This window comes from Patagioenas fasciata, chromosome 3 (genome assembly GCF_037038585.1).
Source record: "Patagioenas fasciata isolate bPatFas1 chromosome 3, bPatFas1.hap1, whole genome shotgun sequence".
NCBI lineage: Eukaryota > Metazoa > Chordata > Aves > Columbiformes > Columbidae > Patagioenas > Patagioenas fasciata.
The window spans coordinates 21,653,691-21,667,483 of NC_092522.1; the positions used below are offsets into that span (position 1 = coordinate 21,653,691).

The 13,793-nt window shown below is 42.0% G+C and overlaps 1 protein-coding gene across 3 annotated transcripts in view; it reads left to right on the forward strand.

The window, feature by feature from the left end:
• Positions 1 to 369: 369 nt before the first annotated feature.
• LOC136100221 (ALK tyrosine kinase receptor-like) overlaps positions 370 to 13,793 on the forward strand; it is a 74,225-nt gene continuing 60,801 nt past the window's right edge. For all 3 annotated transcript variants that reach the window (XM_071805926.1, XM_071805927.1, XM_071805928.1), the window contains exons 1-3: positions 370 to 439; positions 1,693 to 1,793; positions 11,904 to 12,073. In XM_071805926.1, the coding sequence (XP_071662027.1) occupies positions 1,746 to 1,793; positions 11,904 to 12,073 (218 nt within the window). In that variant the 5' untranslated portion in view covers positions 370 to 439; positions 1,693 to 1,745. The remainder of the gene's footprint in view (positions 440 to 1,692; positions 1,794 to 11,903; positions 12,074 to 13,793) is intronic.

Genomic DNA, 13,793 nt, shown 5'->3' on the forward strand with positions numbered 1-13,793 from the left:
AAGGTGTAACCTTGGGTGGGTGGAGCTGTAGAGACCAGGTATTTAGGAGACTCCAGAGTGTATAATGAGATGCATCTTTTCACTCGGATTCGTCACAGTCTGTGGGTTGTTTCCCTTGCCACTCCCATCCCCATGGTCAGGCAGGTACGCGACCCCACACAGAAGGACTGTGGGGGTGACTGTGTGCCCTGGGCATCTTGGTCAGAATAGACACTGCAGCATTTCTGTGTGCCCAGGAGTCTCCTCCTCAGCTCACCTGGGTTCTTCTGTGTGTGTGTGTGTGCGTGTTTGTCTTTCCCTCTTGCAGAAAATCTTCCCTCTGGCTTTTACTGTTCGTTTGAAGAAGGAGACTGCGGCTGGTTGCAGGGCCCTTCTGCGTCCCATCCTTCTCCATGGCGGATTGGGAGCCCGGAGCACAACCGCTTTCCTTCAGTAGAAGGTGTGTGAGAGCAAATAGTAAGTGCAGAGAATGAGCAGTGGAGAACAAAAAAAAAAAATTACACAAATTGGTTGGGAGAAACAATAAAACACAATGCGCGTTTTCCTGTGTATTTATATATCCAGCCTCTGGTGGAAAAAAAAAAAAAAGCCATCTTTCTACTCTGAGTGCTTTGAGGAAACGACTAACCTGCTCACTTTCTGTCTTGAGGGTATAGACTGGTACTTCATGTCTCCATGACTGACACCAAATACTGATCTTGACGCTTTCTAAACAACTTCACACCAAATATTCATCTGCATGACCCTCCTCCATACTGATCTGTGTTTTTCTTTCCAGTTTTCCTTTTTACATCCTATGTTTCCCTGTTCTGCTTATTTTTTCCCCTTCTCATTTCCTAATTCTTCTTTTCTTTGCTCCATTGTCCCTTGACTTCCACTTCTATGGATAATTACAGAAAAACTGGTGGTTTATAATCCAAACATTGTTTTAGAATGTTAGATTCAGAGTGAAACATGAAGAGAAAGATTCTCTACTTTTGTGTGAGCTGGTATAGGCTACGGTGCGTTTGTGCCATCTGATGGCTCAGACCACAGAGTGACAGAAGGACAGGTGAAAATGAAGGCAAAGAAAGGGAGTACTGTGGAAAGCTGGCAAGTGCTGGTGATTCATGATTTGTCTATGCTGTAGAGGCAATTATTTCAATGAAAGCCCAAATAACTGGACTCTAAGTATTGGTACCCTCCTGAGCTGGGGGGGCAGAGCTGAAATAATGCAAATAACACACCTTTTCATGCAGAGCTGCCAAGGAGGAACCCTGGTGTTACTACTGCCCTTGTTCCTCTTTTTACAAGAAGTGATTAAAGGACTAAAGAGACCTCCAGCTGCATTGATATTACTCTGGTGGTGTCTTACCACAGTTGTATTTTGTTTTGGGATTGGCTAAGATAAATATTCTCTTTCAAGTTACCTTTTTTTCATAAAAGATACATTTTGTTATTCAGCCTTGCAAGGATGATGACTCTGAAGTTATGGAGAAAAAAAGAAGATAGCTGTAGGGGGTAGACAGACTTTTTAAGTGTGTTTCCTGAGTATGTTTGTTGGGTTGGTGAAGCTGCATCCCTTGTAAATTGAAAAAGCCTTCTGCTCTCTGTAGCTGGAACCAGCTAACATAGGTTCTGAGGACGTTTCACAAACCCCGAAACCAGAAGGTGAATGCTGCAGTTTGACTTTCTTCCTGCTCTTTTATCCAGGTTGTGCACTTCTCCTTAACACCAGCAAAGCACCTGCAGTAGCAAACACTGTCATGACCAGCACTGCGTTTCCAGCTCCTCTGAGGAACTCTCCCTGTGAGGCAAGTCCCAATGTTCCCTTTTCTTTTGCAACTTAGAGAGCTTTTGTGTGCTTGACTCTGGTTTTCAAACATAGGCACTGGGTCAGTAACACAGCAACCACTTTCTCTGATGGCTTATCTGTAAAATACATGAATTTAATGCTTCTGTGTGCAGGTGAAAGATATGGTTATCTACTTGAAATGCTACAAAATGCGCTCTGAAAAGCTTAGCGTATCTTGTCCTCATTGTATGGCCTCACATGATGTATTACAATCTTCATAATTAGGTGTATCTGCTGTAAGGGTATTGCAGCCAGCATGACATAAACGCAAAGAGGGAGAAGCTTACTGTACGAACAAACACTGTATTTGCAAGATCTGAGAAAGCGTAGGCTTCAGGGCTGCCCCTGAGCTGCTCACAAAATACAGTGCATGCTTCCTCTAGCACAGCTGAGATTTGAGCTGGCTGCTCCTCAAGCTGCTCCTCAAGCTGCTCCTCAAGCCTACCAACCCTCCCGTAGGCCTTGTTCATAGGTGCACTGAAGTTAACAGCAGCAGAGATAAATTGATGTAGAATGGAACCAGGTTCTTATTCAAGCAGAAAAGCTGTTGACAGTTTTATGACATCAATGTAAGCACGTATATCGAGGCTTGCCAGCTCTACACAAATGGTTGTCATTTCTGAGTCAATTGTACTTAACCCTTAAACTGCAGATTACAGAAAGATGACCTGTCTGCATCGCTTTAGTCTATAGCCTCACATATTGTATTATCACTGATAGGACTTTGAACCATGCCTGGTGACTTAGACCATTTCACATCTTGCATGGTCACCCTGAAGTATCACACAAGCTCCTGGATCCTAACAAAGCAGAGTCTGGTGTTTGTTGGCTGAGCACTGAACAGACAAAATAATCAGATTCTCTCTGTTCCACTGATCTTAAAATGCAGAAAGGACGAGAAGGGATGCATTAGAAAGTCCTCTGGAATGAAAGCACGTAGAAATGTTTCTCTGGCTTACAGTTTGGTTTGGTTCACTTCTGTTGGATATCTCTCTTCATATAGCAAAGCTCGTCTGGGTTTGCTGTCTTGATATATTAATGTCCTCTTTCTTTAGGAAATACTTTCTACCTTGTTTTTCCTCCCTTCTGTGACAAAGGCATATGCAGGTTCTCAATATTTTAAGGCCTTGTTCTGCTATGGACCGGGAAGAGCGAGTGTTTTTCATAATCCACCTGACATAGGAAGCAAAGTGAATGATTTCCCAATATGTGATTTTTTTTTTCTTGTGTATACAACAGTGCAAATAATTAAACTTGCCGTCGGGGGAGAAGCTGCCATATATTTCATCTGCTCACATGCCATCCCACCTCCGTCACTCCCCTTGGCAGTTAAAAGGCATCCGCACGCATCCAGCATTGCAGCTGTCGGTAATAAAGAGTGAAGGAGTTTGGCAAGGGTTTTGTCTCTTGCCTTTTCATATAGTGTAAAAGCTTCCCTTCTCAATGAGCCCCTGGTGGCTTCAAGTTCTATTTTACTGGAACAATCTGTCTGTGAGCAGAATAATTTAATTCCACTTTTCAGCACAACACAAGAGGAGAAAGGAGATATTTCCACCCTATGCACTTATTCCTCCAGTAGGTGCCAACAAACTTCCTTATAGTGAAATTATAGTCAGAAAAGAGCTTGTGAAAATACATAGTGCTGTCCTGTATTTATTCACCCTCAATCACTTCTCAGTTGAACTGACTCAAGTTCAGGCATTAAAAGATGAGTTTTCTTCTACCTGTCGCTGCTGACAGCTCCACCTGGCATGTCACAACCAGGACAGATTCTCTGGCAACTGAAATCCCACAGACAAAAAACCCTCTCATGATTCATGTGGCGAAGGGATATCAGCAAGTGTGTGTGAATTAGACCCATTTATTCTGCCGAAGTCAGAGTGAACCATAAACCTGCCCTCCCTCTTGTATTTGATCCGGCTCACATGCTTCTTCAGATACCTGCTTGCTCTCCTTGCATGCTCACTTACAGAGTGGCTGGTGTTGACAGCTGATTCCAGCATCCCAGAGAGATTCAGCTCAGATTCACATCCTGCATCAATATATGTTAATGATGGAGGCTGTCCTGCAGCCTGTCATTTAATACCCTTTCTCCTCCTTGTATGGCGTGCCTGCCCCAGTGGCAACAGGAGAGCAAAAAGGAGCCCAGCAGACATTCCCAGTTTGCTGATCTGGACTCCTCTCTCTCTGCCACATAGAAGCTCTGGGGCACTGCTAGACCCACTGTTTACCAAAAGCTACTATTTTTCCACCTTCTCCCTTAACTGGCTTTTATTTTATCCAGTCATGTTAGACAATTACACCCACCACAGCAAATGCTGGCACCCTGCTTTTTAGCCTGAGCTGTGCATAGGAATTGATTACTTATCCTCAGCGTGAGGAGGATTACCTGCTGTAGTGCTGTTTACCAGGCTGGAGGATGCTGGTTTTTGGCCAGAATGTCCATGGAAGCAGGACTCAATGTTGATAAGGAAACAGTCAAGCAGTCTACAGTGGGTACCAGCCACAAAGAGTTTGCTAATGCTTCAGGCTTGTTTTTTCTCTCTCAGCGTGGCTGTTTAATCTTCTACTGTGATAGACTGACAACAAAAACAACTGAATAGTCTGAAAAAATGACTACTCACACCTTGGAGACTTGTGGGGTGGTCTGGTCCCAACATCTTCGCTGCTGAGCTTCTGCGCAGCTGTTTGCATCAGGGCTGACACTGGCTTGGGGGCACTCCAGAGCCTGGGTGATCTTTGGTGTATGTGTTGCCACTAAGCACAGGACAAGCACAACCATCCATCTTTGTGCTTTCCCTGGCTTGGGTTTGGTCACGGGGAGCGTGCTGGGCTGTGCTCCCCTGGCGTTTCCCATCCCTTGTGGGAGGCTTCTCGTTAACTCAGAAAGGGAGAAATCAGCCTGACCCACTCTGTACTGCCCCACATGTATCAAAAGATGAGATGAGGGTAAAAATGCATTCAGGGGATACAGTAATACACACAGCCTATACTTTCCCACACGTTTGGGATTGGCCCCAATGTGCCTTGTGTTTTTTGTGTAGCTTTGTATTGAACTTTGCTCCTGTTTGTTTTGAGCAGTTTTATGTTTTCATTTTCTTGTTCTTCAGTGCTTTTGGCAGGTCAGAGCGGTTAGTTTGTGATGCTGCCCTTTGTTCTTGGTTCAGTTAGTTTTTCTCTTTCTTTTTGTTGTTTTATTAAATCTTGGCTAGAGCATCCTGGCTTCAAAGAATCTCTCTTGTTTGCAGTCCAGACAGTCCTTGTTATCTTTTTGTGTTGCACATTCGGTAGAGTCCTTTGCCTGTTGACCCCACTAACTGTGTGTTTAAAATCCAATTTATATGGAAGAGGGAAACTGTGGCACTTCTACTAAATCTTGGGGGAACGCAGGAAGTGGTACGCGTAGTCCATGAAAAGATGCTCGATTACCCAGAAGTAGCCAGAAAGGGGAGATGCAACAAAAAGCTCAGGAAATGCTTGAGTGACCAAACTGAGTCACAGTAATCAAGAGGGAAAACCTTTTAACCCACATGTAAAAGTTCATTGGAAACAAAGCACGTGAAATTGAGCATGCGGATGCACATAAAGTGCGAAGAATTAATACAAACAGTGGCCTGATTTAAAGGCAGAATTTATAGAGCTTGAGTAATAAAATGCGGCACTGTTCACCCCTTCTCTTCACACTGTGATTCCCCTCCTCTGAGTGGGAATCAGTTGGCCTGCACAAGGCTGACAGGGCGAATAGGATCATGAAGTGGTTAGACATTTCCTCTTTTTGAAGAATAAATCCATATGTGTGTTGTTAGTAGCTGTACTCCTGTCTGGGAATCTGGGAAACCACATTGCAATTAAAATCCAAGGGAAGTGCTGTCATCTCAGACACCACCCTTGGCAAAACTAAATTGCTTTGCCACAGCATATAGCCCCTAGGTGCGCACAGTTGCAAGACTATGATGGCCACCTACTTCTCAGTACTTTGCAAAGGTGTCAGAGAACTGACACAAGTGTTGCAGATGTCCAGGGAGTGCTCACCTTCGTGTGGGAGCTGGAGACTCAGTTCTGGCCCCCCATCTGGACAGCGAGGCAGTCCCATCTCCCTGAGCCCCAGCGTTGTTGCTGTACAAGTGCCGAGTCGCACATGTTGACTCGCTTTTTATTCCATTTTTCAGAGATGCTCCCTGCTGTCTGCAGCCTCAGGTTTTGAAGGATGTGGTGATGCCTGCAGATCATCAGAGTCATAACTGTGTCTTCCCAAAGTGTTTGGGCTTCTGTCATAAAAATAAGGAAACCATGTCTAGGACTGCTGCGGTCTGTGAGGGCTTGGTACAGTGTGTACCTGCCTGGGCAGCAGTAGTTGTATCTGTCCTGCGAGGTTTTATTTTGTGGTGCATTGTGACTATTACTTCCGTTTGAAAGTCACTGCAGAAACATGAACAGTCAGGAGACTGATATTTAAAAAGGCTGCACTTTGTTCAGCACAAGGGAATCTGCGATCGACCTTAGTGCCCTATTTGAGAAATAAAAGCTGTGCAAGCAGTTTTGGTGTAGGCTATAATAGAGAAGGAGAATGAAAACAGAGATGGTGTTGCCTGAATGGTGATGGACTTGAAATTAGCCTTAAATGTTATCACATGCATCTCCAAGAAAGGTGACTCCTTTGCAAGAGGGACTACATTGTGATTGGGAACCACATTATTTCATTGTTCTGTTAAATCCTGGGTCAAACATTTTTGAGGATATAGGTCTGCTGAAAAACAATGAAAACAGATTCCTATGGTAGTAAAAGAGCTTTGTGCCTTTGGCCGTGTTTAGAAAAATGAAAATATTTTTCTGATACTATTTTGACATTTCAACTAGCTATTTCTTGAAAGCCACCATTACATTATGTAAGTAAGTACTAAACTGAGCCAGACTTCTTTTAAACCTGAAATTACTTTTCAAATGTAAACATATTCTCTCTAGAAAATAAATATAATAAGTTGATATAGAACAGTATAGTTGAAGTTTGCCCTCTTGTTCACGTTTATTGATATAAAGATGTTTTCATCCTCTGTGGTTATTAATTCCGTTTTCTTTTCTATGCAAAGCATAGAAAGCATGTAAATCAATAATATAAATCATTCGTTGAGTGCATTCTGAGCCCCATGCTGACACCTGCAGAGTGTATCTCTTTTTCTCCTCTATTCCTTAAGCTTTAAATAACTTAGAAGGATACATGGTAATAACATTGACTCAGAACATTTATGAGCATGAAAAACGCAACATGGATATGCCGCTAGGGCAGCCTTTCATGTGCTTTATTTTGCAGAATGTTGTTAGCATCCTTTTTTATTTTAAAGTGTTGTTTTTACAGTCTGTACAGCTTATTCACTGTTATCTGCCTGTATAATTTCTAGCTTCCTTTGCCACCTGGCTTCTGTGTTGGATTAGATGATCTATAATATCCAAAATTTCTTAAGGCCCGGTCAGTCCACACTACTCTGGCAGCAAAATTATGCACATTTTCTCTTTCTCTTTTGTCGTCATCTCTATTTTGTTATGTTGTTGTTTTTTTTTTTCCTGAAATGTAGGTGCTTTTATCAAGTTCTTGATTTTATGAAAGTAGATATAAGTAGGAAATAATGCGAGAATAAATAGCATGAAAATCTGTTCATATAAAATACAAGGTTCTTTTGCCTGCCTAGGTTGTGTGCAACCATTTCTCATTTCTAGTAAGAAAAACAATATTGCCAATATGATAAACTTCATGCCTCAAACGTAGTTCATATTCATGGACAAAACTTACTAAGACTTGGCAAAGGTGCCCGCAGCTGTTGTCTAATTCTGTGTAAACTGTATTCCAACTTGCAACTTCAGTTTCTATTCAACAATTAGGTGTTTTCCAAGCTCCTTTAATGTCTCACTTCATTTATTGAGTCAGGGCATTCACATCTGAAAACAACTTCCACTGTTTCCTGTCCCATGAAGAAGACCCAATACAAGAGTTACGTTTTTCAGAAAAAGTGTCTGTATTTCAGAATTCCACAGGTCCTGGTCAGAAAAATTTTGAGGAATTCCTTTGAGCAAGGATGATAGATGGGAGGAAACGACTGGGGGTATGAGAACTAAGTAATGTGGGGTCTCACAAGATATAAGCCTGTCATGCAGAGTTGGGGTGTGGGCAGCAAGAGAACCACCAGTGAGATCCAACTGCTGCAGATCCTTGGGAGAAGGATGCCTCTAGGGTCTTCTCCATCTTCTTAAAAATACCTTACTCCAAGACATGCTTGAAGTGTGTTCTTCTTTTTATCTTTCTTTTGGTTATTTGTGCTAAAGACAGATAACTAGCTTTTCCTGCCAGGTAGCACCATTGTACTAAAAGCCCGGGGCATTGCCACCCAGAAAGGGAGGGAAAAGAAACAGCAACACTCTGGAGTGCCACTGGGGAATTTTGTATTTATGCTGCTGTGAATGTGTGTCGTTGGTTCTCAGTCAGGCATTTAAGCACTGGTTTCATACTGGAGTGTTTCTGGCCATTAAACTCACAGGCATAAGCAGGCCCCAGCTTTACCCAGAAGGCTCTGAGTGTTTCTTTTCTTTTGTGCATAAGAAAGTAAAATACAAGTCTCAGTTCTCAGGTGTTCTTGAAATTACGCAACTTGTGCTAGAAAATCTGCCCTCCTTGTTTTTCTTCGCCTCTCTGTTAAACCTGCCAAGTCCTGTTCATATTGATAAGGACTAGGTTTTTGCTCTTTCTTGGGTGAATTTGGTCTCCTGTTTGTCATTTCAGAAATTCCACAAAGTCAGAGGCTAAGGGGATTCTCAGAAGGCATCTTTCCAGATGGTATTTGCAGTATAGTGCATATGGCTGTCTGACCCAAGTTGCCTCAGTATGCTGTGTATTTACCATGGGCTCTCTCTCCCTTCAATTTTCCCCAAATCAGTTTAGAGCATTTCATTGACTGAGTCACTGGGTTTGCATCTGAACAGCTAATCGCCAGCTATGGTGAGTTCTAAAACCAGAAAACAAGGTGCTGTTGAGCCAATGTCTACCTGCAATGCTTAATTAATTTCTCAGTGATGTTTCTAGATTCTGAATATTGTCCTGCTGGTTTAACACAGAGGAAGATGTTTGATAACATAGTGTTAGGAGTATGCCACCAACAGCCCAGATTCAGTTTTTTCCAGCTGTGCCACTGCACTACTTACAGGCCACATGGTGTATGTAGTACCATCTGCCACCGCTGATGCCATGTTGTGTGGAATGAATGCCAGCCCCATTCGTAAGTCTTTACTATGGCATCCAGCTCATCATCTGCTCTGGTTCACTTCAGCAGGTGTGAAAAGACCTGGACTGCCCTGCTGTGAAGCTCAGAAACCATGGAAATCACAGCCAAAAATGTCCATTTGGACACAGTGCCAGTCGATTCACTCGGAGCCAGTTCATTAGACTCTGCATATTGCACTTTGCCAACGAGCTGATCTCCCACATCTAATGCCAGCTATGTCTTTCCTTCAAACAGCTGACATGTGTGCAAAGGCATCCATTCCAATTCCTCAATTGCTTCAGCTTTTGCTCTAGTGTTACGTTAATAGCTATCAAAGGCTCACTCTTTTCTCACTCCTGACCATGCAGATGTTGGCTCTTACTGCCTGGCAGGTCTCCAGAAGAGGCAGAGGTCTGAAAGCTCCTGCATAGTAGGAGCTTCAGGTCTTTACCTCTCAAATGTTGAACTGTCAAAATGGCACAGTGAAGTCGCTCCAGTTTACCTGTATGAGAAATTTCACATAGTGCATTACAGCAGAGTTGGCATTAGGATCCTAGAAGTGCCTCGCATATGGGCCCTCAGTAAAAGGAGTTGCTTTAAACTGAGATTAGTGCTTTAAATGTCCACTGGCATTCCAAAGTTATTTAAAAAAATAACTTTTTTCTTGAGGGAAATTACTGAAGTGGATCTGAAAGGTATTCTAATGATATTTAAGGGCAAGAGCAATCTTCACTGTAATTTCAGTAGTCTCACTTTATAGAACCTTGAAAGTAGAAAATACCCAACAGGTTATTTAATCTTGATTGTCACCTGACACTAGGATCATGTATGCACCAAGAGTTAGGAGCAGCCATGCAGATATCAAGATTGAAGGCATCAGCCTCCTACACCATAAACCTTTGTCAGCAGCCTCTTCCACTGGTGGTGGTTCTGCTGAATGTGTGGGTGTGAATTCAGCCCTCCCCCAGCTGCCTCCTGCCCATCACCTCGTGTCAGGTCTGAAGCAGTTCTTTGCAGTCCTGCTCAACTCTACTTTTTCTCTCTGGTGTCTGCGAGGTGAAAATCCTCACAGTTCATCCCATGGTTTCCACTGTCTGACATTGTGGAAATGGACATGGGACTCCACAAGTCCTTTCCCAAACTTGGGGTGAGAGGGAGCTGGTAGTCAGAGTTGAGCAGTGGCTTGTCCCAGACGTGCTGTGGTCTGGTAGGCCCCACTGGTAGTTTGTTGGACTACTGAAAACCTACGTGTCAGTCTTGAACATCTGTGATCAAAATGAGGTAATGGGATGGATTCAGAGACCCATACCTGCATATCAGTTTGTACACCTTATCAATGCTTGTGTCATATGCACTAGCAGTTCACACGCAGGAGGGATTCCAGGCAGGTGCAGTGAATTTTGGACTGGATACAGAGAGGAACCACATCTAGATTTTTTGGTCTCTGCCATCGTCAAATTCAAAGTCACTGCTGGTTTTGCAGCTTTGCAGACAGCAGGTGAACTGCACTGTTTACCTAAATTCAATACTGATCATTAATATAATTGGTACTCAGAATTTTGTTTCATCCGCCTCAGAACTGTGAGCATAAACTAAGAATAAAAGCAAAATTTCTGTCCTTTCAACCCCTAAATCTGACTTATCTGCCAGGACAGACTTACACCATGACATAGGAACAGCAAGGAAAATCTAGCAGTTATGTTTTATGCTGGGAAATGGATATGAATAGTCTATGCTATCCAAGCAAGGAAGTAAGTAATGTTATCAGATATCCCTGTGTAAAATATAATTTTAATTTCTCCTGACTTAGGTCTTTGCTTTGAAGTATTACAAACCAGAGACCTATTTTTTAACATGCATAGATGCTTGATACTGTGCTGAACAGTTTCTTGTGTCCAAAAATCCATAATTAATGTGCCTTTAATAAACTCATTCCTTCAGCATTCTCACTTCTACTGGTTTTGAGATGAGACCCAGCTCCTGCATGTAATATATATGTGTATTTTACTTATGCTCTTCATTAACAAAGACCTAGGTTGTCTGCTTCCCAAGAAAATTAGAAGACTATATTCATGTAACATGGATTCTGAGACTAGCCTGATGCAGAAGGGATTGTTTTTCTTTTAATACAATGAGGGAGAGACAGTCATAAAATGAGAAAACTACATGAAATAGTTTTACATTTGGGAATAAATGCAAAGAACTGGACTCAGTTAGATTAAACTTGATAAAAAAATGTTAGAAATCCAGTTCCCTAAGGTATTTTAATTAATAAAACCTCATTGTTACTGAACTTTAATTGGAAAGTCTGTAGAAACTTGGAAAAAGGTAAGGAAAAACTTGATTATTGAAAAGAGTATCTGGGGGGTGAAGTTTTGATTACTGGTGATGCTTGCTTCTTGCAGCTATTCTCCTTGTGATTTTGCTGCTGCAAGGATATAAGTTTATTGCTGAAAAAGTGGTAAGTCTTTACTTGAATCTTTTAGGTGGCATCTTAATTGAGTGTGATCTTTGTACTGTAGGTAAGAGAAGTATTAGCTTATACCTTTTAAACTGCAGACAAATATGTGAAAGCTAAAGCAGGTGTTTTGGGCTCAACTTTACCTAGAAAAAAGCCCAGTAGTTCCAACAGTAAATAGCGTGACTAAGTATTACAAGCTTCCACATCTGTGGAGTTTTCTAAAATGTTTACATGAGCATAAGAGAGGAAGAATCAACTTTTTGGTGACTGGAAAACAAAGAAGTCAAAGAAGAGTTGGGAATTTTGCTAACTTTTGGATAATCTTTGTGAGTTTTAATCTCATATGTTCTCTTCCTTCTAGCTACGAATGTCATGGCTCATCCATGGTGTCTTGCTGGGAAATATATCCCTGGTGCTGGTCGAGAACAAGACAGGAACGGAACAGAGCCGGACGTTCTGGCATGTGGATAACAGCGAAGGTTTGGGAATATGGCAGTGGATGATCTTACCTCTCCCAGATATTCTGGATAGGTATGAGTCTCCTCATCATTCTCCTTCATGGTGATCAGTCATTCCATCACTAGCTAGCTGGCAATGGAAATGGCCAGCAGCGCTCCTGGAAGTGGCTCCCACAGGGAGAAGCAGCGCTTTGTCCCCAGGAGGTATCTTCTGTTACAGGTGGAGAAAAAGAATGACTGAGTAGTTAGAGCAAAGCACTCAATTTTAGAACTCCTGAGTGGTGGTCTTGGTTCACAAACTGGGTCTCTGAATAGTATACAGCAAGGGGCTTAAACTTACGTGTCTCTGTTTCATTGACTGGAAATAATCATTCTCCTCACATACTGCTTCATGTAGTGTGTTTGATCATCTTACGTGGCTTGCTAAAGTTGGATGTGAGCTGCACAGCTGATTACTTTTCTGGGTATCAAAGTCCCCAGTGTTGAGTGTGTCTAGATCTGAGGATTAAAAGGATGGGAGAAAAACCTGCTGAAAATCAGGTAAGGATGTATCTGAACACCTTTGTGTTAGCTGTAGCAGGAGGCTCAGCTTAATAAAAGTCTGTCTCAGTTACGTCTGTATTCTGGCTTTAAGCACAAAGGGTTTATCTGGTAGCATATGCTTAATCTGGTAGCATATGCTTATTTAAAGAGTGTTGTTTTAGCTGCTTCTTACAATTCAGCTTTAAGGGAATACTCCGTTGTTCACTGTTTACTTTTTATGTGTGCTCTGGCCTCTGGTGTTTGTAGAGAAGACACAGACATACTTCACCTCCTGCTGCCCTGGCCCCTAGGCTGTAAGATTCATCTACAATCTGTGTCATGAGCACTAGTGTTCTTTGTCTTTTTGGAAATCTGTGCCCTAGAAATAATGGATTTCATTAAGGGATAGTTTGCCTTACAAGAAGTTTGAACAAACATTGTATGAATATGTCTTTTATCTTGCTGGCTCTTGGGGATGCACGTAGGCTGCAAATACAAGGACACTGCCAACGCTTTGGTCCTGAATGCATAATTAATATTGTGCGTCAAAGATTTAAAAAATACCAGCATTAGGCTTATTGTGCAGCCACTGCTGAAGCACCATTTGTAAAAATACCTGGTAGCTTCATTCCCATTCAGTGTTTCCTTTGAAGAATGGTATATTTTGTCATTATTATTTATGTGATTTATTTTCTAATGTTGCCAGGGGAATGTTTTGTACCTGAATTATTCTGTATTCTTGTACTATTGCTTTCCTTTAAATACTCTGTGGTTGCACAGTCAAGCAGAGACTACTTTGATCTTGGAAGCCAGGCTAGCAGGTTCATGTAGAATCACAAATCCAACTGCTACATGGGAGGTTAAGTCATAAGCAAGGAAATCTTTGAACTTTTGGTGTCTCCTGAAAAGTTTTGTCTGTATTTATTCACAGAAAGTGCACTATTTTAATGAATTCTATCTGAGGTTGATTTATTTGAAACCAGTCCTTCCTGAGAAGGAATACATCTTCCATGAGATTTGGAAATACTTCAGGTGTCTTTTGCATCATCTTGGAACCCATTTCTTAGGAAATATGAACTGATGTACAGATTAAGAACGAACTCCATGGAAGTGTACACCAAAATGGTACAGGGAAGACTGCAGTATATATACTTTAGAGATAAATGGCAGTTTTATTGAACTGTAAGAAGTGTTTAATTGATGTGAACGCAATGCTGGTGCAGCTGAAAGCTTGCTGTGTCTGTCTTTTTCTAATTGGTTCTTGTGTCAGT